Source organism: Vicugna pacos, chromosome 12 (genome assembly GCF_048564905.1).
Source record: "Vicugna pacos chromosome 12, VicPac4, whole genome shotgun sequence".
NCBI lineage: Eukaryota > Metazoa > Chordata > Mammalia > Artiodactyla > Camelidae > Vicugna > Vicugna pacos.
In genome coordinates, this window is record NC_132998.1 from 63,788,766 (window position 1) to 63,813,614 (window position 24,849).

The following is a 24,849-nucleotide window of genomic DNA, read 5'->3' on the forward strand; positions in this document are numbered from 1 at the left end:
GGCTGACAACACTGGTTAGTGACATTCAGGGGGGTCACTGACACTCGGGCCGGTCGGCAGCTCTGGCTTCGGGGTCAGCGGGGAGGTGGCTTTCACTGGTTCCCAGGGCCTGGCTGAGCGGCTTCTGGGAAGGTGCGAGTAGGAGCCACAGCTGGTGCCCTCGCCGGTCCGGCATCCCCACCCGCTCTCCTACCTTGGCAGGCCGGTCACCCGACTGCGCCGCCCCAGCTCTTCCTCTGGGGGAAGGCAGCGCAGGCTGCGGGATTCTGCAGTGGAGTGCCCGATGCTCCCCAGATTGGGTGGTACTCCCAGGTCTCCCCACCCCAACTTGGGCCAGACGCCACCAGGTCAAGTCAAGTGCATCTGCGGCTCCCACAAAGTGGAACCAACTCCGTAAGTTCTGCCTCGGCGTCCCCACTGCCCCTGCTGCCTCTCGTTCAGCTGCTTCTCTGAAGCAGGAGACGGGACGGGCTCCCAGGCAGCCCCGCACCAGCTCCAGGCCTCCAGGCCCCCCTCCAGCAGGGCTGCCACCTCCCAGGAGCATCGCATGAGAAGCTGCAGCAGAAGATGCACCAGACAGCACTCCTGGTCACAGTGTCCTCCCCGGAGCGTGTCACAACCCGAGAGCACGCACAAGTGGGGACAAGCCCGCCCCTTCCCCGTGTCTCCTGGCCCCAGACGCATCGCTGGTCTAAAGCCCCAGTTTCTTCCATGACTCATTTGGCCCACTGTGTCTCCAACTAACCGGTCAGCTAGCAAGTGGGTACCAAGGTCCCTCTTGGGCAAAGCATCCAGGGTACCTCACCCTAGCGGAAAAGGCAACACTCCCACACTGTCTGGGTCAAGGGTGGGATGAGACCCTGCCTGGGACAAAGTCAGGGCCAAGAAGGGGTCTGGGCCGAGGGGGAAGCTCAGTGTCTGAGGAAGGAGGATGTTGGCTCAGTGCAGCCCGAAGGGGCAGGTGAGAGGTGGGCAGAGGGTCTGAGCCAAGCCCTGGGGCTGATGTGGTCACCCTGTAGGTGGCGGGGGGAGAAAGGGGTCACCTGGGTGGGACACCTAAGCCACTGGTGGGCCACTGAGGGGCCTGGGGGCCGGGCTGCACCCCCCAACCCCTGGGAAGCTCACCCACATCTGTGGCTAAGGGCCTCTGGAGTGCTTGCCCTCCGTGTCTCTGCCACATGGGAGTCAGGTGTTTGGGAGGTTAGAGGCGAAAGGCCACAGAAGCCCCGGGGCCACATCTTCTCATCAGCAAAAGAACTAGCAGGTATGCTACGCAGTTACGGAAGTACCACACCGAATAAAACGCCGAGTCCCGGGCTGAGGGGCAGGGCCTCAGCAGGCGGCTTCCCGGGGACAGCACAGAAGCAGGGCTTTCCGGGAGCAAAGTAGGCTCCCAAGAGAGGGGGACTCGGCGGTCAGTTCAGAAGCAGAAACACTGACGCTGTCGCAGAGAAAAGGCCCAATTTTAGGGCAAGACACTAAACAACCTGAGTGTATATACATTCACAGCTGCCTTCCTCACTGCAGAGGATGCCTTCTAAGACCCCAGTGGATGCCTGAGACCATAGGTAGTACCAAACCCGATATATGGTGCATTTTTTCCTGTACATACATAGCCATGGCAAAGCTTAATTTGTACATTTGGCATGTGGAGAAGTTAATAACAACAACGAATAATAAAATGGAACAATTATAAAAATACCCTGTCACAGAAGTCATGTGAATGGGGTCTCTTTCCTCCTCTCTCAGAATATTTTGTTGTACCCGTTTAATGCTTTTCCACCTTAACCAAGAACTCATCGCACCGCAGCTGTAACTTTTGCGGTTTTAGGTGTGACAGCAAAAGTAGCAAGAATTTTTCTCCTTCCTCACGATTCCACAGATAGAAGGTTTGTTCTTACCGCAGATCTTAGCAAATTCAGCATCCGATTTTTTTTCTTTCCTTATTTAGTGTAGAATTTGCGCCCTCTCCCTAAAGGGAGGGCTTCCTGGCTTCCCTTTGGTTTATCTGACTCGCCGGCGTCACAGCCCCTGCTCCCTGGGGCTGTTACTGAGTAGACAGGGCCACCTGAACACAAGCACTGCGATACTTTCACAGCGGACCTGGTCACCACAATGGCTACTAAGTGACCAGCAGGCAGGGGGTATGCTGGACAAACGGATGATTCACCTCCTGGGTGGGCTGGGGCCGGCTGGCCTGAGTTCTCATCACCCCGCTCAGAACGGCGTGCAATTTAAAGCATGAGTTGTTTACTTCTGGAACTTTCCAGACCACGGTTGACCTTGGGTCACTGAAACCTCAGAAGCCACAGCTAAAGGGGGGAAGACTGTACCTCACTTCTGAAGACGGCTGTGAACCAAACACACTGCTGAACGGGGAAAACCCAAATCCAACCCAAATGACCTTAATTTGTAAGACAGGGTCAGGGGTCAAGCTTGAGCCTACATCAGTTGTAAAACCCCCTTTACAAGTTTTTAGGACGCCTGAATTCATACTCAAAATGACTGACAAAAATGAATTTACCAAAAACATTTCAAATTTTTAACTGTCCATTACAGAACTTGATGTCTTCAAGCCCCTGTTTGTGGGGAGACATTTCCAGTAGCTGGAGCGTCTCTGTGAGAACTACTTTCAGAAAATTCAAAACGTTTAAGCCGTTTGGTGTTACAGGCTTAACCAGGACTGGAGACCTGCCCACGGACGGCTTCTGGTTTGGGTTTTCTGAGGGGTCGGGGGGAAGTCTAAAATTTTACCTTCGTGGAGAGGCAAGTGTTCACTGCAGAGGGAAGACTAGCTCACACACGGTTTGGATGCTTACGAACTGGCCAAGTGTTTGTAAGGAACTCCCACCGCCTTTCGGTCTGCTGCCCGCGGCGCCGGCGCGGGAGCAGGGCGGGCGTGCGCATGCGCGCCCGGCTCGCGCCGGGAGCGGCCCGGCCTCCCCGCCGCCCGTGGGCGCCGCCCTCCGCCCGCGCCCTCTCAGCGGCTTTACCTTTTCTCTCGGGTGGTTTGAAGAAGTCCGCCGAGAAGAAGACCGAGGACTCCAGGTCTTTCGGGAACTTGCCCCGAAGGTCCTCGAACCGCGGCACCCTGGCTCCAGTGAAGTTGAACTTGTTGAAGACGTCGACAGCGAGAACTGCGCGGACAGGTGCATCCATCACGCGCGGCTCCCGGGCCCTCCCGCGCGGAGCCCGCCCGGACCCTTGCCGTCCCGCCCGACCGGAACGGCTGTCCCCGATCATCTCTGACACGGAGCCTCCGTCCACCTTCCTGCGTCCTCTAAACCTGCTGGGCCCCAGGTGGCGTGCCTAGCCTTGGAGAAACACGGGCCACGTGCCTTGGAGCTCGGAGGGCGGGACAGAGAGCAGGGTGCCCCCGGCCCCCACCGCACGGGCATGTCACCTCCCTGCTCCTGTGTCCTTGCCAGGCTGCAGAGATGGACTGCTACAGAATCAACAAATCTTAGAAACCCTAATTCTCTCTGCCTCCGTCTGGAGGAGGCAACTGGGCAGGCGCTAAGACATCGGAAGGGGCTCGGCATTTGTGTGTGTTTGCCGACAGGCCAAGTCTGAAGCTGTGCCTTTCCGTCAGTGCTGACGGCCACTGCTCTGAGGGCCTGATGACGAAAAGGCTGACTGCCATCCCAGCGGGTCCAGGGTGACCCCTAAGTCATCTGCTGAGCTGTCCGATTCAACTCTGCCAATGGAAAGGGTGCCCTCGAGTTACTGCATGAGACGGGCTGTGCTCCCACCTGAGACTCTGGGTGGCCAGGGTTGGTGGGAGCCCTGGAATGTGGGAGGCAGGGCACAGGCAGGAGCCAACGGCCCCGAGGAAACGGGAGGATGGACAGGGATGACCAGCAGCCTGAGCACAGGGAGATCTAAGGAGAAAGGTCTTGGCCCAGCACAGGGGGATGGTCCCAACCCTAGAGGATCAGGGATGGACGCTGGAGGGGGTGCGGGCAGAGGTGGGCGGCAGACTTGGCCCAGACCTGCCTGAGGGCTCTGGAAGGGGCTGGGAGGCAGGCTGCACCAGGTGCCCGTGTCCTGTCCAACATTTGTCCAGCTCTGCGAGGCTCTCTCCAGGGACAGAAGCAGGAATGCCGTGGCGCTCACCCTGCTCTCCTGCCCCAGTAAAGACACGGTCCTGAGCCCACCTCCACCCCAGTGCAGGGCAGGTGGGATCCTGGGCTCAGGGGGGCCTGAGAGGTGCAGACCTGCCCGAACATCTCTGGGTTAAAGGCTCAGGCCCTTCCGGTGATAGATAATTGGATAAATCAAGAAGCGACGCCCCAAGAAAAGGCAGTCCTTTGGTCCTGCCGGAGTCCCTGATGTGCGGGCTTAATAAGCAACTGCAGGAGGAAACCAGCTGCCCTGATGGTGGGAGGACCCTCCAGGGACCTCGCTGCTCTGTCCATGCGGGTGGGGCTGGTTCTAGCCTCGGGGCTTCCTCCCCAGGAAGCCAACTGCTTAGCCCTGACCCCTGGAGCAGCACATCCTAGGCCCTCGGGGTGACTTGGTCCACAGGTGTTTGCTTTGCTAATAGCTCAGCTCCCAGCCAGGGAGAGATGCATTCCCCCTCCGCCCAGGTGTCAGCTGCCTGTCCCTGTCCCTCCCTGGGTCTGTGCATCTAGTGAGCCTGGAGGCTGGTCCTGCGGCCAGACCCTCCCCAGCCACTTCCCTGGACAGCCCTACACCCAGCTCTGAAAGACCACAGACCACCAAGATCTTGCCAGAGTGCTGACCCTTTCCCAAGAGATGGCTGAGCCCCAGGGTTCGGCCAGCGCAGTGCCCCCACCGCCCGCCTGCTGGTCCGCAGCCTTACTCATGTTGGAGGTGACAATGACAAAAGGCCTCAGGTAGGTCTTCCGCAGGTTGCGGGCCACGTTGCTGAGATAGGCCTCGAAGCGCCTCAGCAGGCGCGCGGTGCCCCCCTCACTCCGCTGAATCTGCTCCCACGCGGCCCTGGTGCTCGGGGCCAGGAGCGCGCTGCCCGCGCGGATGACGTCCTGGTCAGACAGACAGATGGCACTCACGTCACACATGCGGCCGGCCCGTGGAGGCCTGGCTCACTCACTGGGGCACAGGCTCTAGAAGGCATTCTGCTCTCAGGACCAGGCGGGGCCAGGACAGAGATGGGCAGAGACTGGGGGTGGTTTCATCTCAAAGGCGGGAGACGGGTGTCAGTGGGGAAAGCTTTCTGGGGGTCTCGCCGTGTGCATCCCGAGACACAAAGGGGAGAAGGCACCTCTTAGTAGCTGCGTGCCCTTGGCTCCCTGTGCCTCAGTTTCCTTAACTGTAAAATGGGGCGAGAGCTGAGCTACATCACAGGATGCAGGGAACAGTGGACTAATTCACATAAACCACCGAGAACACTGGCGCGAGAATACGTAGCGGTCAGCTGACGGCGGCCATCACTGCCAGCATCATCAAGTCTGTGACCTGCACGTTCCGTTCCTTCCCCAAAACACTCCTAATGCCCGTAATCAGTTTTGCTGGTCCCTGCACTGGTCTGGACACATATTTGAAAAGGGCAGTCATTTCTTGAGGACACTGGACACGACCATGATTCACAGCCGAGTGAGGGCTCCCGGCTGTCCTCCAGCCCCAGCTGGACACCCGAGCTTGCAGCTCATCCGGGACACGTGGCGCTTCCTGTCTGCCCGCCTCCCTCCTACCTCATGGAAGGTGGCATCCCGCGTGGCCGCCAGCTCGAAGCCCTGCTGGCCGCTCTCGTGCAGCAGGATGTGGGCCAGCAGCTGGTAGGCCGTCCGCACGTCGCTGCCGAAGAGTGTGTCTGGCTGCTGCGTGGCATTGCGCAGCGCCTGGGCCAGCCGCAGGGACCGGTCGCCGTCCATCCGCGTCTCGTTCCGGCTCAGCTTCTCGTTCTGGAACGGGGAGCGAGCACGGTGTCTGCAAACCCACAGCAGCTGTCCTGGGCCCCTCTTGTCACTCAGAACCTGCTACTCTCCAGGGGAAATGTCCTCATCAGAAGAGAATTTAAGAATCCCAAACCCCCAAGGTGAACTCAGGCCGATGACCATGGCACGAGACAGGAGCATTTGTCAGGCCATAAAGTGCTTGGAAAAAGACACCAAGTGGAAAAAGGGAGAGAGGATGACGCAGTGAGCCAAGAGCGGGGGGCAGGGAGGTGGCTGGGACACGGGGACCCTGCATCCACAGGCTCAGACGCAGAGCAGGGTCTGGAAAGGAGAGAGGAGACGGCTGCCGCAGGTGCCCCAAACAGATGTGATTTTTCTGGGGCCATGCTGGGCTGGGACCAGCACGATCCTGGCTGCCTGGTCGCCCACCCCTTCCTGGAACCGCATACGCACACACATCCCTCGGGTGCAGCCTACCAGGGCTTTGAGGTCCACAAAGGAGGCGGTAGTGCAGTTAAAGAGCTCCGGGGGCAGCCAGCCCTTCTCCCCGCTGCAGTGCCGGACAGCGTTTCCTAGCGAGCAGAGACACACACAGACACACAGAGACACACATAAATCCTGAAATCTGAATTGTTAATTCACCCCTCGGCTGGCCCAGGACCAGCAGGTGCCACAGCCATGAAGCCAACGCAGCTCTCTTTTCTCAAGCCTGGGGCCACGTCTACAGCTGTCTGACGTTCACAACAGGCCTTACAGTTGGCCTGAGCTGCCCAGCACTAGGAGTGCACATCTGAGCAAATCCAAGAAAGCAGAGATCACTGAGTGGCTGGCGGAGGACCCACCAAGTCTGCAGCACTGCCCACCTGCCGGGGTCTGAGGGAGGGCTGTGTGCATCCCTTGCACCATCTCTGGGACCTCCCCACGCCCCTTGAGGCACAGGCACAGCTCCTGTCCCCCTTTTACAAAGAGATCCCAACTCTGAGAATGGTGAGCAGCTTCCCTGGGTCCCCTGGCCACTACACTCTCCATGTTTTCATCATGCTCTTTCCAGGTTTTGTCATTTACGACTGAGGAAAAGGTTCTTACTCCCCCCAGCACACTGGCTACAGAAACAGCTTCAGCATGGAACATCCCGTGAGTGCGATGCCTCGGCCAGCTCTCCCGCACGCCACACGCCTCCATCTGACGTCCTGCCTGGAATGGGCCCACAGCCACACACCGTGGTACTTACCCACTGACCCTTTGGGGCACGGCACCGCGGCCGGCTGCCCGAACTTGGTCTGCGGCCACCAAATGCCAGCCTCAAATGCCCTGGGACACCCGTTGTAGATCACTAGGGCACAGAAGAAGGAAGGCCCTCAGCCCAGCACAGCCGTGCCCACAAACGCCTCCCACAGCTCTCTACAAACCCCTCCCGGGAGGGGGCCCCGCCCCCACCAAGAACGGGACCCCTCGCATCTCTCTCATTTGTGTCAAAGCCGGGGGTGGGGGTGACCCAGGCTCCGACCACGCCTCCTGGAGGGCCAGTTAATAGAAGGTCAAGCAGACCCTGTTGGACCACGAGGCCGCAAGGATCCTCCGTACCCCAGGGGTATGTGGTACACACACTCACACACACTCACACACACATAGACACACACTCACACACAGTGGCCCATCCCTGCCCTGCCGCCTCAGGGTGTCCAGGGCATTGCTGACCTTCACAGCCAAGGACCGTGACCTCGGCGAAAGGGTTGTCGCAGCGATTGCACTGGCGGCCGACGACACCGGGCTTGCAGGTGCACTGGCCGGAGTCCATGTCGCAGGCGCGGCTGTGGGAGCCGTGCGGGAAGCAGTCGCACGGCAGGCAGGCGTCCTGCTCCGGGGGCCGGTAGTAGTTCTCCTGCAAAGGCCAGAAGCGGCCCAGGACCTCAGACATGGGCAGAGGCCCTGCCTCTGGGGGACCAGAGGGCCCAGCCCGGCTGCCCGGGATCAGCGCTGCCCTCCGCCCAAGGTCTCCGGCCGGAGGCTCCGGACGGGCGGCTGTGTCCTCAGGGAGACTCTCCCTCTCTCATGTCCCAGCAGACGCTCACTGTGGGCCCCTCTGTCCTAAAAAGGACCAGAGATTCAAATGGACACCTACGCAAAAGGGTGCCGGCAGGGCTGATGGATTTTTTTTTTCTTTTTTTAATTGTGAGAAATCAGAAGCCGCCTGCAGGTGGTCACTGGACAGGTCAGGGCGAGGTCAAGGGCATGGGCTTCAGTTTTGCAAAGTCATGGATTTAGGCCCAGCTTGGCTGTTCACTGGCCACATTGCCCTTGCCAGGTCACTTGGCCTCCCGAGGTCCAAGGGTCTCCTCCCGAAAGCGGAGACAGGCTGTGACTTCGGCAGACTCGTGGCCAGTGACAGTGACACGGGCTTCTGTGCCCGGCAGAGACATGGGACAATCCCACGGGAGGTCCAATTGTGTGTCTTTCAGTGCCTGGAGGAGCCACTAAATATGTACAGTCACTCTGGGAGGGGTCACAGGGGTCACTGTCACTGTTTACAGCCCTTCTTGCATTTTTCTATGTATTTTTTCTTTAAAAAAATGTTTAATTTTTATTTTTTGATTTACACTTGTATTAGCTTCTGGTGTACAGCCTCATGATTCAGTTACACGTATATATACATATTCTTTTTCATAACAGGCCACTACAAGCCATTGAGTATAGTTCCCTGGGCTATTTTCTGTAATTTTTTATGGAAAAAACTCTAAGCATGTTTCCCCTAGTGCCCTCCCCACTTTCCTCCTGCCCACGTATGCCACGGCCACCACCTCGGGCCACGTGGCTTGTGTGGTCCTCATCTGCTAGGGCATTGTGATTTTTCAGGAGAAAAGCCACGCACAGAGGCACACGTGGGACATGACAGACGTTAGACAGAGCACTGGGGGCGTCAGAGCTGCCCTTCCTGGGTCAGCAAACCCGGCCACATGACAGTGTGTCCCTCTGAGTGGTTACAGACAGAACTTCCCTCTGGGCTTCAAGTTGCCCATAGCTGACGTGGGACACATCCTGAAGGCATGGGGTGTTTCCCGGGAGGCCGAGGGGTTCCATGTGATCTGGACTGAGAACACTGCAGCTCGTTCCAAGACCACGAGGAGGTGACCCCCACCCCACCCGGGAATGTCAGGCACCCGAGGTGGGGGTGTGGGCTGAGCTCCTCATACTTTGCATTCTGGTCCTCGCTGAGTGCTGGTCTGATGAGAGAAAATGGCCCACCGGCAGAACCACGGCTGACAGAGATGATGCCAGACTCACAGAAACTGCTCGCTTTCTGGGGACCGTGTGTGGGGCTGGGGACTTGAGTTCCCACGGTTGGAGCCAGCACACAGGTGAAAACCGGGCCTGGGGCATGTACACTGCGCGGGGGGTCAGTGAAGACACTGGGCCCCGTTAGTAGCTGAGTGTGTGTGTGCAGGTGTCCGGGGAGACGTGTGTGCAGGTGCGTGTGCACCCACCTGCAGCCTGGCCTCACCTTGCACTGACACTGTCCGTTGGTCTTGTTGCAGTCGGGGTCGAAGCCTTTGTTGACGGCACAGTGGCAGGGTCCACACACGGGGTTCCCCCACCAGCCTTTGGGGCACGGAAGGTCGATCCTGTTGGGAAAATTTGGGAAGGAGAGGAACCCTGGAGGCCTGGGCCTTGGCCGGTCTAGTTCTGGGCACCACCCTCCCCCTTGAGTGGTCTGTTTCCCCCTCGGTGGCCCCCCACCTGCAGGACTTAGAGTTTCGCATTGTATGCCCAGACTTTCGGGCCGCCCTTCTGGAATGGTTCTACCATTCCTGTTCCTAAGTTTAAGGATACTGTTCCTTAAAATAGTTTGTCTTTTCATATTTTTTCTTTTACCTGGAAGATAGAGGTGAGTACCCCCAGCTCAGCTTCCAGAAAGCACTGGCGCCCAGCTCACAGGGGGTGGGGTGCTCAGTGACGGCTAGCCAGCCCCTAGGCCAGCTCTTCATAATCCAGCCCTCCCAGAGCAGAATGAACCCAGCTGCCCTGACAACCTTCCAGGACCCAGGCATCCACCAGCACAAGACACCCAGCGGGATTTGCATCATCAGTGGTCCCCAGGTCCCCAGGGCAGATGCTGACCACATCCCCATGGATGCTCAGAGCAGCCTTTCCAGGGAGGCAGAGCAGCTCCGTGCAGCCCCAGGTGGACTCAGTGGGCTCAGAGCCGCACTCCGGCCCAGTCCTGCCCTCGAGAAAGCCCAGCAGACCCTGAGATGGGCAGCGTCCCCGGTGACGGTGCCAGGCCCCTCCGACGCGCTGGCTGCTGCCTGCGGCCGTCACCCCAGCCTGGCTCCCAGCTGGACCGCTCACCTGAGGGTCACCTGCTGACCCGCCTGTCTGTAGGAAGCCCCCTTCCCCCCACGTGTCCTTCAGGCTCCTCAAAATGCGTGCCGCCCTGTGTTTAGGATCCTGGCTAACAGCGTTCCCTCCGCCCACCCCCATACCCACTCATTCGTCTAACCAGCAATTTTCTTTTTTAGCAGAGGGACTGGGGATTGAGCCCAGGATCTCGCGCATGCTAAGCACGCGCTCTACCGCTGAGCTGTACCCAACCCTACAACCAGCAGTTATGAAGTCCTGACCTTGTATACACTAGGGGCATAGAAATGACCCGGACAGGGTTGGGGCTCCAGTCTGGCGTTTACTGACCCACATTTATCACGTAGGGAGCGCAGACCCTCGGGATCATACCCCTTCTCACTGCCTCCTCAGCCCTGCACCGCGGGCCGCACCAGCCTCAGGGACGTCACAGCCTCCTGGCTGCGACCCTTGCCTCTGCCTTCCGTCTGCTCAAACCACACTCCACACGTGAGCCAGGGGTGCTTTGACACCAAGACCTGATACGCCACTTTTCTGCTGGGCCCCCATGGCTCCTCAAAAGCTAAGCTCTGTTCCTGGGTTGCAGGCAGGCCCCCGCCCAGGCCTTGTCTCCCCAGTGCAGAACATGCCTAGGACAGCACACGCCAGCTCTGCCCGGGGACTCTGCCTGCTAGCTCATCAGACCAGCCTCATCCCATCACGGCTCTCCAGCTAAGCCCCATTGGTTCCCCAGGAACGCCCTCTCCCTGCAGCCTCCCTGACTCCCATCCTGCCATCACCCAGCGGGCTGTGCGGTGCCAAGGGCACTGGCTGCCTCCCGCTCACGGTGGGGTTACGGCGCACTCTCGTCCCCAGGGGACAAAGAGCAGAGCAAGGTGTCCCTGACTGCACCCACACGGCTCCTGCTCCAGGAAGGATGGCACTGGCCGAGGACCACCAGCCATGACTGCATCACCGCCCAAGGGGCTGGAGTCCTGATGTGTGAAGACCCTAGTGGCCCCACCTGCCAGAACGTGATCCACCTGTGATGACTACACACCTGGGCTCCTGGGGCCTGGAGAGCACGAGGCTCCCTGATGAGCTGCACCAGGACCACGTGCAGTCAGGTGACTGCAACCCCGCGACTCGAAAGATCAATGTGTCCTGTGACTACATGCCTCTTCCTGCATCTCAGCGCCTGCCTGCTCTGGCAGCAGGGCAATAGATAAACGAGTCACATTGTACGTTTCTGGGGTGGAAATGTGCTCAAACCGGGTTAGTGTGAGACGCCCAACTGGATTCTCACTTACGTCACACCAGATTGAAAGAAAATGTCCCTGTGATCCAGATTCACGTGTATTCGGGGTTTAAACAACAGACCAGGGCAGGGGAAGCAGCCGCGGGGACCCTGGAGTGGGGGGCGTCCGCTCACTTGTTCTCGCAGTACTGCCCGTAGTGGCCGGACCCGCACTCGCACACGTAGCCCCGCGGGGACTCGGGGCTGTGCACGCAGGCCGCGACGTGCTTGCAGGGGTTCACGTGACATGCGTCCACGCACTTCCTCCCGAAGTACCCTGCAGGGACAGGCCAGCGTTACCCCACCCAGACCCCGCCTCTGGCGTTGCAAGCCCGCCGCCCGGACCGAGACCCCCTAAGTTAGGATCCTCCAGCAGTCTCCCCGAGACTCGGCTCCCCACGCTGCTCCGCAGAGGAAAGCAGCCACGTCCCAGGAGTCCCAGGAAACACAGACACCCAGCGGGTGGGTCAGACCTGACGACGCGGCGTTGAGAGCCTCCCAGGCTGCCCCCCTCAGGAGGGAGGGGCACACGGTGAGCAGGCCCCGGCCGAGCACGACTGCATCCCCTGAGTGCAGGGGCGGTCGCAAAGTGTTATTTTTCAGCGTGTGCTCTTCACTTAGTCTCCCCAACGTTGTGTGTGCCAGGAGGGTGCAGCCGGGAGTGTCCCCTGTGCCCCAAGTGAAGAGGCAGGAAGACAAGGCCACTCCCAGTTGCGAAACAAAGCTCAGGGCGCCAGGGACCCACAGGGCGGGGACGGGGAAGCCAGTGCGGAGACTTGGCTTCCACCCCAGAGCCGTCGCCCTCCGCTGAGTGGCATCAGGGAACGGGCCGTGGGCACCCACCTCTGTCGCAGACGCAGGAGTAGCCGTCCCAGGTGTTGTGGCAGCGGCTGTGCTGCGGGCAGGGGCTGGAGGAGCACGGGTCCTCCACGTCACAGCCGTCCTGCACCCTGACCTTCAGGGCGTCATTCATGTTCAGCGTGGCGATGTTGGTGGCCGTCTCCCCCATCCTCACTCCCTGCGTCAGAAAAGGGCAACCGGGCTCAGCCCCAGGGCCCTGGGGCTGGGGGAACCCCGAAAGGGAACCAGGGGCTCCGGGAACCTCAAATGCTCTGGGGTCTCCCATTTCAAAAGCGATGATGCCTCATCTATGAAGAGCTGAGACTTGTCGGGGGAGGGGTGCAGAGGGGGTGGGGGTGAGGGCAGGAATGAGGGCACTTCTCCATCTGTTGGCCCTGGGTCCCAGGCAGGGGACAGGCCACCTGGAATGAAGACGGAATGAGTCCTTGTTCTGCTAAGCCCATGGCGAGAGTCACAAAGGAAGAATGATGTGGATGGTGGGAGAGCATGGCGGCGGATGAAGGTGGGAGGGGCGGATGTGCAGGGGGGCGTCCCGGGGTGGGGGCGACCATGTGAGGCTCGCGGCGCCGGCTCACCAGGGTGCGGCGGCGCAGGCAAAGGAACTAAGGAGTTATTTCCTGCGCTGGGGGGCCGGGGGCGAGGGGAGCAGGAGGACGTGACTGTGACTTTACAAACAGCTCCTCCGGCTGCTGCTAGAATGGCGGGTCTCAGGGACGAGCCGGGGACCCGTTCGTGAGCCTAGGGGTTGCAGGCAGCGAGGGCGGACTCCAGACAAGACTCGAAGGCAGAGCTGCGGGTGGACGACCGTGGTGTGATGCGGGGAGGGTGCGGGAGGGGAACAGGGAGCCTGGGGAGGGAGGAGGGCTCTAAGTGGAAACAGGGTGTGTCAGAGTTGGGTTGGCGATAGACAGCTATTCGTTTACTGAAAAGTAGCAGGACACCAATGACACCCAATACGGTGCTGGCCGGCCCTGGGCCGGCCCTCGGGGCTGGGGTGGCGGGGAGGGTGGCGGCGGCAGGCCACCCACTGCAGTGCTGGCCAGCCGTGGGGGCCGGGGTGGCGGGGAGGGTGCAGCGGCAGGCACTCGCACCTTCATGCAGCCCCGGAAACCACGGCGCACGGAGACCTTGTCTTCAGACACGCCACCCACGATGATGCTCCTCATTCTCAGCCCGGGAAGCTGGTTTCCGATCTGCACCGTCTCCTGCACAAGAAAAGGGGGAGACTTCCACCATCCGGAAACTTCTGCCTGGGAGGAACGTGCTCAAAGGCTGACACACAGTCTGGCAGGCAGACTCCCCACAGCCTGGGGACATCTGCGCCTCCAGACAGGACCCGGCTCAGCCTGCTTATGGAGAACACAGCTGTCCGTGTGGGACGGGCGGGGTGCAGGAGCCAGGACAGGGGACACATGTCTGCACCCTGGCCCAGCCCAGATGGGCAGCTGGGGGTGCCACAGGCAACCCTCCCATCTCTGCGATGGGTGCCACTAACGGGCCACTGTTTGCGAAAGCTTGGGAAGCTAGGAAGGTGACAGCGAGTAGAGAACATGTCCACGGTGGCAGGACTCTGGGAAGGTCTCAGCCGGATCCTCAGGCTCAGGAAGACGTGCACGTGGAACACGACAGCTGCTTATTCCCAGAACCAGACGTCAGATGAGTCTGGACTCCAGAAGCACTTAAGAATCACAAGTGGCCCCTCAAGCGTGTGGGTGTCCCGTAAGCACGCCTGGTGTTACCTGGCTGTGAACCCGAGAAACCCGGCGTGGCTCAGCAAGCACTGAGTGCGCCCTGCCGGAGCGCCACCTGCCTATCTCAGGTGGCTGCACCTCGTGGTGTCCCACAGCCCCCTTCTGGGGCCTGAGTGCTACTGCTCACCCACCCGTATCCTACTCTGTACCCCAGAGCCCTGAGTGTGCAACTGTGGCTCAAGACAGCTTTGCTAAAAGAAACTGTGACGGTGGGACACACAGATGGACCAAGACCAGTTCCTGGCTCCGGGAGCTGACATCCAGAAAGGGGGTGAGGTGCGGACTCTGGTGACCTCAGCATAAGGAGGAACAGGAGGCCCAAGTTCAGGGGGGCCCAGGAAGCACTTCCCCAAATCCACACGGGCCTGGCGGGTCCTGGCACACGGAGGGGCCCCTCCGTTCTCCCACAGGCCCAGTGGAGGGGTCTCTTCTGAAGAGGGTACAGGCGCCAGCTCACCTGGTCCATGCCATAGTCCAAGGTCATGACTGCCAGGTACTTGATGTCTTTGCCCTCCTTGGCGCTCTTCAGTTCTACCAACAGGTGGTGCCACGCCCCATCGGTCACGCGTGACCTGGACAGTCGCATGGACACCACATCAGAGGGGCCGTGGGACACCTCAAACTGGACATAGTTGTTCAGGATCTGTAGGACAGGGAGAGCTACACTGGTGACTGAGGTGATGACAACAAAATAAAATAACAAAGCCATGCAAACAGACGCACTGGATCAAAACGGACCTAAAAATTAGGCAAAGTTTGATTTGTGGCTGTTGGCTGTAACACTCCTCAGAATTACATGCCTGTGGGGGGAGGGTAATAGCTCAGTGGTACAGCAGATGCTTAGCATGTACGAGGTCCTGGGTTCAGTCCCCAGTATCTCCATTAAAAAAAATTACATGCCTTTTTCTACGGTAAGAAGTGTCAAACGGTGACAGAGTTCAAGTCAGATGAAGCCCATTAGACTTGAGTATGTGGAACAACCACAGATTCAGGTGACTGTATTAAGCTCTTATTTGGGGTATGAATGTCACACTTTATGAGACAAGATTCAGGCCACCATGTTCAGATATATGTATGAAAAAACCAAAAATCAGCATAGCAACTGGCCTAAGATGTTCTTGCTTTAAGAAAATGTAACCAGGGCAATGCTGAGATCACGTCTCCCTTTCCCCAGTGGAGGCCTGGGTAGTTTGGACCAACCCTCCTCCTGAGAACACCTAGAAAAATGAGACAAAATGTTGCAGCCCACCTGTCTAAGGCATCAGAGTGACTCAAGTCACTGCAAGTTAGAAAATAGAAATCTGCAGAAAGGAGCTTAGGGCTTTGCCATACAATTGTCAGCTGGTTCTGGAAGGCACAGCTGAGACTGAAAGATGAGCAAAGCTTTCTCGGCTCATGGTGCTGGGAGGATAGAAACTGGAATTCAGAGCTTGCCCAGGGTGGGAGCTGCCAACCAGAAGCAGACATGAGGGATAATGACACCATCATCCTAGTTTCGAATTCTCTCTAGTTTTTCTACATGATGTCCAGCACTCAATCAAAAATAACCAAGTACCTGAGGAGACAAGAAAGCATACTTGAAACAGACCCATGGGAATCCAGACCATAGAATCATCAGACACAGACCTGAAAATAATCATGGGAACCATAGACCTTTCAATGAAACAGATTCAGGTGACCAATATTTCTGGATGTAAATGTTCCATTTCATGAGATAAGATTCAAGCTACCATGTTTAAATACATGTGAGAAATGTGAAAAAACAGCATTGCAACTAACCTAAGATACTCATGTTAATAGATAACTTCAGGGGGGAAGGTATAGCTCAGTGGTAGAGTGTGTGCCTAGCATGCATGAGGCCCAGGGTTCAGTCCCCAGTACTGCCATTTAAAATCAATCAATCAATCAATCAACCTGATTACCTCCCCTCACTAAATAAATAAATAAAAATTTAAAAAATTTTTAAAGAAGAAAAAAGATAACTTCAATGAAAAGAGCAGATTTAAAAAAAACTATTAGTGTACTGCTTAAAAGAGAGGCACCTGAAATATAACAAAACAGAAACATTGAAAGAAAAAAGATAGAAAAAGATAAACACCAACAAAAAGCTGGTGTAGCTATATTAATATGAGACAAACTAGACTTTGAGGCAAAAATAAGTACTAAAGATAAAGAGGACTTTTGTCATGATAACAGAGTCAATATTCCAGAAAAATAAAACAACTCTAAATTTGTATGTGCCTAATAACATAGCCTCAAAATCTACAAAGCAAAAATTGACAGATATAAAGGAAGAGATAAAGCCACAATCAAGACTGGAGATTTTTAACTCACTTCTCTCAGTAACTGAGCAAACAGACAAAAAAAAAAAATCAACGATCCAGAAGATTTGAATGCCACGCGAACAAACATCACCTGCTTGACATATATCGAACACCACAGGACACAACTGCAGGGCATACATTCTTTCCAAGTACAGGTGGGACATTCACATAAAAGACTAAATGCTGGGCTGTAAAGCAAGTCTCAACACATCTCACAGGTCTGAAATCATACAGGGTACCATTCTCTGACCTACAATTATGCTAGAAACAATAATAAAATGATTTACCAGAAAATGCCACCTGTTTGCTAATTGAAAAATATACTTGTAAATGCCTGATGGGTCAAAGAAGAAATCATGATGGAAAACAGAAAATATATTTAACTGATTATACAGATAATGCAACTAATAATGTACTTTGATTTTCAGTATGAATCGATAGTTGAAGAAGGTAATTTTTCACCTTTGTACATTTTGTTTCCTTTCGTTCCCCAGAAGTCTAAGTCAACTCATTACCTTTCCTCGCCGTTCCATTCTCTTTCACTGTCCTTGCTAACAAAACCCCACAGCCAGCAGATCAACAATGAGGTGACGGATGTCTCCAAACAAAAGCAGTGCCTGCGGAACGATCCCAGGACGGTGGCAGTACCTGCCACCTGTGATCTGTCACCGGATTTAACAGCAGCCAGCTTATCCCACTTGACAATGCAGGTGGACGTAGGGCGCCTGAGAGCAATTTCCCAAATTGCTTGGGCTGGAGGATGAGCCTGTGGCTTGTGTGGCCTGCCGTGGAGGCCAGGAACACCTCGACTGCTGCCCCAGAGCTCGCGGGCCCGTGGGAGGCCTGCATTCCACACGCATCGTGTGGGAATAACCCGGAACACTCCTGCAACCCTGGCTGGCCAGCCTGTGGGAACTGCCCTGGGGCGGCCTTCTGGGTGGCCACTGGGGTCTGGAGGATCCTCCCAAGGTCACCACTCCTGCCACCCAGCCTTCCTCAGGGAGGGGCTGGCCATAGTCCCTGGCAAAAAAACTTCATTTTTGGGTTAGCTACCCATAACGCAATTACTCAAACAATACGGGAGTTTGTGGCTTCTGGGGCTGTTCCTGCGGACAGCGTACTTTTTCCTACAGAGACCCCACTGCCAAATGACAACTGCCACATTCTAATTCATCACCTCAATCAGCCAATTTAATTTGCCCCAACGGTGAAACACCACAGAGGAAAACACCACCCCAGGCAGAGCTGCGCTTGCCAAGTGCTGGCCAGAGCCAGCTCCAGGGCCGCCTGGTAAACTCGTAAAATTGCTGGATAATAAGGGAAAGACAATGACAGCTGTAATTATCCCGGACTCACAAACCGCCTTCAGTGTGACCTGAGCGAGCCTGTGCTGGAAACAATCCTCAACGGTGACTCGGGGAGGGGACAGGTGGAGGTGAGGGACACGTGGGAGGTGGGGGGACAGGAGCGAGGTGGGGAGGCGGGTGGGAGGTGGGGGACAGGTGGGCGCAGAGAAGGAGACACCCCCAGGCTCTGAGCCCCCAGTCCCTGCCGGAGCAGAGTCAGTCAGGCCTCTCTGGGACCCTGTCTTGATCTGTGAGTCTGCAGCCTCCCAACCTGCTCGCCGGGAGCCCTCGGAGTCCTGCCCCGCTGACTCCTGACAGTGCGCTCACGGGGCGTGGGCAGTGCTCTGTCCCCTCCCTGTCCGGTCCTGTCACATGGAAGCATTTCCAGATGCACAGCCCACAGGGACGACGGGAGAGGGTCCTGTGGACACGGCAGGACCTGGGCGACGATGAGCCAGGGGACCTGGAGCTCGGAGTTTCTGGCTTCACAAGGGATTGCACCCCTGACCGTCTGGCCCAGCGCAGCCTCCCTGTCTGGGAATGGAGTCCACTCTGCGCTGGCCAGAGCACCAGGTCAGTCCCAGGGCCCCGGGGAGAGAAGAGATGGCACACAGCTCGGTGCGGACACAGGGCTACAGCAGAGGGGACCGGAGCTAGCTCTGGGAGGAACTTTCTGATGGTGGGAGCCCATCCACCTGAAGCAGGTGGTCCTGGGATGACAGTGGCAGGTTCCAGTGAGGCCTGGCCCGGAGGCAAAAGAGGAGGCGGGCAGAGGGGCAGAACGTCCCGGGGGTGAAGGGTGCAGGGAGGGGCCAGGGGCCGCGCTGGCTGAAGACGACAAACGGCCTGCGAAGGAAGCCTGCCCTGCTCCCCGAGACGGTGTGCGCACAGGTCCGCCGAGTCCACGCGGTCACGGACATATGTGTACACACACACACACACACACACACACACACACACACACACAGACTTGCAGGAAAGCCTGAAGGAAAGATAGGAAAAACAGCCCAGGGATGGAATCCTGCAAACCAAGACAGGGCGTCCTGCTTGGGCAAGACTCCCACAGGCCACTGCTGCATCCGGGGGCGGGTTAGGGGACAAGCCCATCTGAGAAGAGTCATCAGTGGACTTCCCAGGAGGGAGAACCCTCTGGTGTGGCTTCCTGGATCAGAGCGGGCAGCGTTCACACAGAAACATCCCGTCTGTGGTCACTGCCTGGAGACGTGAGGACAGAGGACCAGCTCTCGGCGCAGGGCCTGGCCGGGCAAGCCTGCACCCACGCCTGGGAGGTCCCCGCCTGTGTTCGTGAAACTGCACCTCCTGGACCCTCCAGCATCTCAGGACCCCAGGCTGACAGCGAGGGCAGGAATTCCTCCAATTGCCTCCAGCGAGGACAGCGGGAGGTGGGGGGCAGCCTGATGGAAGACCTGGCGTGGGTCACAAATCAAAGTAGCACACTTACTTCCTCAAATGAAATGCCTGCAAGCTGGGAAGGGGCAAGGGGAGACCGGCTGGGACAGAAGAGAAACCCGGATAGAGAGCACCAGAATAAGCCCGTGCAACCCGCAGGAACTCCGCTCTCACGCAGCGTCTTCAACACACGGAACCGCAGAGACCAGAGAGGAGAACACACGCATGGTGATGCGATTTTAGGAAGATTTTTAGGAAACTTGTAGCTGAGCATGACCTCTGGGCAATACGGGCACAGGAGCAGGAATCTCCACCGGTCGGCGAGGCCTGCTGTTCCCACCCGGAGGTGCTCACCACCCCACCGCCCGGAGGCCGGGGCTGCCGCCCGCAGCACAGCAGGGCTGAGGTTCGCTGCGGAGGAGCGGGGCCCCCAGCCCGCCCAGCCCCGAACTTACTCCATCTCTGGGAGTAAAGGAGAGAGAAGTGAGAGGCTCGGGGGGGCCAGGCTCCCGTGTGGCACTCTGCTTGCTTCACTCAGGTGCACACCTGCCGTGCAGGTGCCCGGGGTGGGACGTGGATCTCGCTCACCTGGAGATGGAGCCTGGAGGACACGCCCGCCGTGGCCTCCAGCAGCACGCCGTCCTCCTTTCTGGTCCGGAACATGAGCCCCAGGTACCAGGGAATGGAGATGGTGACGTCCAGGTCGCTCCAGGACACGACACTCTCCCCGCTGAAGCGCTGGGGGTGGGGCATGACTGTGGGCACAGACGCCGAGACCGCTCAGAGTCACACGGGCCCCTGAGAGTCCTCCTCAGCTGCAGGGGAGGGGGGCAGGCTCCCGGGGAGGGGGGCAGGCTCCCGGGGAGGGGACGGAAGGAACCCTGGGCCTTTGTCATCTGAATGCAAAGGAGGGTCTCAGGCTTCCACTGGTGGGCGCTAGCTCTCTGAATCCAGGAGCCACAGCTCTGCAGAAGCCCACACCCCCCAGGACACTGGCCACCCTCCTGGGGAGTGAGGCTGAGGCCTGGGGGGTCTCAACCACAGCCAGTGTACGGTCAGGGGCTCTTAGGCTGGGTGGCAGGCAGAGTGGGACACCTCAGGAGACTGGGGTGCTGGGGGGCCCTGTGAGCCCAGCCTATCTGTCCCAGCCCACACCTGCTGGGCTGAGGGCCCTGGGGCCTGGCAGGGGCTGTTCTGAGCGCCATCCCCCAGTGGGACAGGGTGAGGCGGCTGTGCACCCTGCACACGCACCTCAACCCTGCAGCCTGACTGGCCTCAGCTGGTGTCTGGGGTGAATTTGCAACCCCCAGGCTCATGGGCCACTGTTTCTCTGCTCCTGGTGATGGCACAGAGATGGAAAGGCTGCTGGAGGCTCCCAGATGGTTTGGGGGGAACAGGGAAGTGGCAATGGGGGGATCTGCAGCCTCAACCAGTCTGTCACACTTGGAAAAGGCCTGGGTGCCAGACAGACCCGCAGGCAGGCCTGATGCTGAGTCAAACTAGCTTCCTCATTTTGCCTCCAGACACCTGCGCATCGCAGGCAGCTGTCCACCCCAGGACCTCACCCTAATCGCTCCAGATGAGACTGCACGGTCATCACAACGAGGTGTGAGAGGCCAGACCAGCAGCACAGGGCATGCCAGGTGGGGCTGCCTTCGGGGGCAACAGCCTTGTGAGCACCAGGCATCTGTTTCCTGCTCTTAGGAGCCCAGACCTGTTTTTCCTGGCACTGTCGAAGCCGGACCTGGGGCCTCCATAACAGGAACCCGGGGGCATGGGCAGCCCCGCCGGCACTGTGTCCACCCAGGCGTGCCGCCCCTCCCTGTGACCCGAGCTTCCTGCACATGGTGGTCAGCCGGGGCTGGGCCTGACCAGTCCACAGGGCCCGGATGAGCCCGCCCACCTGCTGCCCAGAAAACAGAACTTCATGCCTTGAAAGTGCACGGTGCTTTGTACACAAAGAATCAGGCCCTGCCCGGTAAGTCCGCCCCGACAGGGATCGTGGCTATAACACAGTTCCATGTCACGTGCCTCGGCCCCGGCAGTAACAGCCCTGGGCAGGGTGGACTGCCTGGCGCAGGTGAGCCCCGCCTGCTGGCTCCACCCCGTCCCTCTGCCCCGACCCAACGCTGCTCTCCTCCAGAACATTCTGTCCCAGTTCCCACCTATTTCTGCTTCATCGACTCCTTTGAGAATCGGAGGAAAGTCGTGGACACCATCCCCCTAAAAGAGTCACACTGGAACCCCCAGCCCACCCCGTGGGGCGAGGGGCCGCGGTGAGGGGCGTCTGACTTCTACAGAGAGGCCGTGGGCTGGGGCCAGAGGGCGGCTCCAGGCAGCACTTCTCCTGGCCATCAACTTGCTACTGAGCTCCGGGCATCTCCAAGGCGGACCCAGGGAGCACGCCCAAGCTTATCTGGCTTCGATCTACCCCTTTTGGCTTACCTTAAACTTAAAGAGCGTCAATGATTTTTAAAATGATGACTCTTATTTAACACTGCATTGCTTCAAAAGGAGCGAACTGTTTAAAACCTGCCAGAGTCTATAACTGCAAGGGCGGGGCTGGGGAGAGGCCCTGCCTTTGATGCCCACAACACGGTCCAGCAGGGAAGCAGCCAGCTGGAGGAACCCCCGGGGCGGTGAGAAGGGGCATGGGGGTGTCGGGCCTGGGAACCTGCCCCTTCAGGCCTCGGGGTGCCTGTGAAGCTGGCTGCCGCCACCAAGAGACCCAGCCAGGCCCCACCTCCCTTCTCTGACCCTCCTGAGCTCCCAACGTCACGCTGGCCCTGCTCAGACAGGGTGCTGTGTCCTGCACACCCATCCTGGAGCCCCCAACCCCGCTCCAACATCCCCCGCCCTGGTGCCCCCAGGAACCTTCTTAGCCTCACCCCAGCCCAGGTCCTGTGCCTGCTCCCACTCGCCACCGGACCCAGGCCTGGGGACACACGTGCCCTTGGAGGCTGCGGGCCCTGGCAGTTAAGGCCCACCCGAGTGGCCCCGGCCCTGACGCCAGGCCTCACCTTGCTCACAGTTCTTCCCGCCAAAGCGGAGCGGGCACTCACAGACATACGTGTTCCAGCCGCTGACACAGGTGCCCCCGTTCTGACACCAGCTCCCCTCGCAGAAGTTCCTCTGGGCAGTGCAGCCTGGAAACAGCGTGCGTGGCATGGTCCCGGTGCGGGGAACAGGGGCAGGTGGGGGTGCGGGGCACTGCCACTGTGTCCTAGCACCCACGCTGTGGGAAACGTGCCCGGTGGACACAGCGGGAGGGCAGGCAGGCAGGCCCGGGACCCCCGGAGCATCAGAACATGAGACCTGAACTTGCACGAGGCGTGCTGCCCACGTCCAGAGACTCTGGGGCTCCGGGCCATCCACCAGCTGCCCAGGCCATCTGGTGACCTGCTCAAGGCCATGGGACCGAGTGACCAGGTCCGGCCGGGCCCGCCCACAGCTTCACCACCACCCAGCAGGACCCCAGACACAAGAGCAGCTGGGCGCACATGGGCTTGGCCCCAGGAAGTCACTGCCCAGGACGTGGAGGCGGCCCTCCCGCGCGGCCGCCGCAGCCCCCACAGCCCCCACAGCCCCCCCGCAGCCCTGGTGGGTGGCCCTGCCTTACCTGCCCTGGTGCCATTGTTGGCAATGAAGCTGGCCATGTCCACCTTCCTGCCGTCAATGGACAGGTTCCGCATGCAGCCCACAAACTGCCGGTTGTGCACGGGGAAGTCCTCGGGCAGGTTGGGGACGCCCCCCAGGAGCAGAGGGCCCGTCAGATCCAGGGACCTGTGGAGGCAGCACCACCCTCTGTGATGGCCGGGTGGGGAGGGGCGGCCTGACCCCACGGGGGCCTCTGCCGCTGGGCACGCTCGCCGTCTGAGCAGATGGAGGCCAGGCAGGCAGGTGGCCGGCAGGTCCGAACACACCCGGCAGATCCCACTCCTGGTGCCACCACTGGTTTCCCCCAGCTTGCGCCAGAGCCTGACAAACTGGACGTCCCGGGCGGCTGCCCCCGAGTCCTGCCCGCTGGCTGAGCCAGTCCACACGGGAACGGGACGTACAGAGCCAGTGGCGCCACATTCCCCTGGCCTCTAATGACCTGCAAGGGAGGTCACAGCAAACCAGGACCCTGGATCTGTAGGAGCAGCCGCGTGGCTTCGGGCAGGGGCCGAGCGGCTCCAGGCCCAGCTGTCTTATCAGCAGGACGGGCGTGGTCCCACCTCCATCTCAGCTGGGGGATCCGACCAAACAGGCCTATTTCCCACCCAGTGCTCAGGGTGGACCAGGCTCATCGGACTGCGGTCTCCCAAAAGCTTATTAAATATCCCACCAAAACACAATCAAGAATGACTCGAACAAGAACCTTCGCTCTGAGGTTTGAAGCTGGTGTTACAAAAATAGAAACACGGCAATGGCCACTGAGGTCCATGTCAGCACCTCTCTGCCCTGAGTTAGGATGGGCCCCAGGGGACCTCTGGGCCAGAGGGTGACACGGCCACTGTGATAATGGAGGGAGGTCGCTGACTCAATGCTGAGTCATGGGGACCAGTACTTACGAGGACAAAGTCAGGGATGCATGGAGACAGGCCTGGGGATGGGTGGCTTCCAGGGCCAGCAAGCTGGCCATCACATCCCTGGGGCTGGCCTGTCCACACTTTGGCAGTTGTGTCAAAGGGGACTTATTCTAGAAAGTTCTACTGTGTTGGAGGAAAGGGGACAGAATCTGACTCCAGGCAGATTGGGGCCACCGGGGTGCTGGGCCCAGAGTGCCACGTCGGGGACCCGCCCAGTGGAACCCCTTTTGGAGCAGTGGCTGTGGCGGGTGGACACGAGGGCCTCCCTTCCCGGGACACTCACTTCTTGGAGCCGCTCTGAGTGCCCTGGGCTGCACAGCTGTAGTTGCCGACAAAGCTGCCAAAGCGCACGGCCACGGCCGTGTCACAGTCATCCACGGTCACCACCGCCACCTTCTCTCCGGACGGCCCGTGGGGCAGGCCCAGGCGGCCGATGTGGGGCTGTGGGAGAGAACGCACCAGAGGCGTCAGCGGGTTCTCCAGCCCCAGCACACGCCCGCACCCCGCCGGGGAGGAGGACACGTGTGGGGAGGAGCCCCCGGCCTCGTGGTCAGTTAGTCCCTGAACCAGCTGTACTGGGTCAACAGTGACGCCTCCAAGTTTATGTTTCTTCCCAGACCAGAACGTGACCTTATTTGGAAATAGGGTTTTGCAGGTGTAACTGGTTAGGGTGAGGTCATACCACGTAGCAGGGTGAACCCTTATCCAGCGTGACCGCTGTCCTTGTAAGACACAGAGACAGAGACACACAGGAAGGGTGTCGTGTGACAGCGGAGGCGGAGAGGATGCCCTGCAGTGATGCGGGCACAGGCACCAGCCAGGGGGCACCCAGGACCCGGCACCCCCAGCGTCTGGAGGAGATAAGGAGGACCCTTCCCTAGAGCCCGCGGGCAGCGAAGCCCTGCAGACTCCTCGGTTTCAGACTTCCAGCCTCCAGAACTGGAGGGGAATACATTTCTGTTGTTGCAAGCCCCCCCCCATTTGTGGTATTTGTTAACAGCAGCCAACACCAAAGCCCTGGGACCCTCCTGAATGTCAGAGTCTGCCTAAGAGTCCAAGCGACGGCTGGACC

The 24,849-nt window shown here is 59.0% G+C and overlaps 1 protein-coding gene across 1 annotated transcript in view; it reads right to left on the reverse strand.

Moving 5' to 3' along the window:
• The window catches only part of CELSR1 (cadherin EGF LAG seven-pass G-type receptor 1), a 135,494-nt gene that overhangs the window by 21,787 nt on the left and 88,858 nt on the right, over nucleotides 1–24,849 (reverse strand). The window contains exons 6-20 of the mRNA XM_031673561.2: nucleotides 24,061–24,218; nucleotides 22,826–22,989; nucleotides 22,227–22,352; nucleotides 19,795–19,961; nucleotides 14,584–14,769; nucleotides 13,467–13,580; nucleotides 12,358–12,532; nucleotides 11,650–11,791; nucleotides 9,382–9,502; nucleotides 7,581–7,764; nucleotides 7,114–7,215; nucleotides 6,360–6,454; nucleotides 5,679–5,888; nucleotides 4,826–5,009; nucleotides 2,994–3,137 (exon numbers count right to left, since the gene is read on the reverse strand). Coding sequence (XP_031529421.2) covers nucleotides 2,994–3,137; nucleotides 4,826–5,009; nucleotides 5,679–5,888; nucleotides 6,360–6,454; nucleotides 7,114–7,215; nucleotides 7,581–7,764; nucleotides 9,382–9,502; nucleotides 11,650–11,791; nucleotides 12,358–12,532; nucleotides 13,467–13,580; nucleotides 14,584–14,769; nucleotides 19,795–19,961; nucleotides 22,227–22,352; nucleotides 22,826–22,989; nucleotides 24,061–24,218 — 2,272 coding nt within the window. The remainder of the gene's footprint in view (nucleotides 1–2,993; nucleotides 3,138–4,825; nucleotides 5,010–5,678; nucleotides 5,889–6,359; nucleotides 6,455–7,113; nucleotides 7,216–7,580; nucleotides 7,765–9,381; nucleotides 9,503–11,649; nucleotides 11,792–12,357; nucleotides 12,533–13,466; nucleotides 13,581–14,583; nucleotides 14,770–19,794; nucleotides 19,962–22,226; nucleotides 22,353–22,825; nucleotides 22,990–24,060; nucleotides 24,219–24,849) is intronic.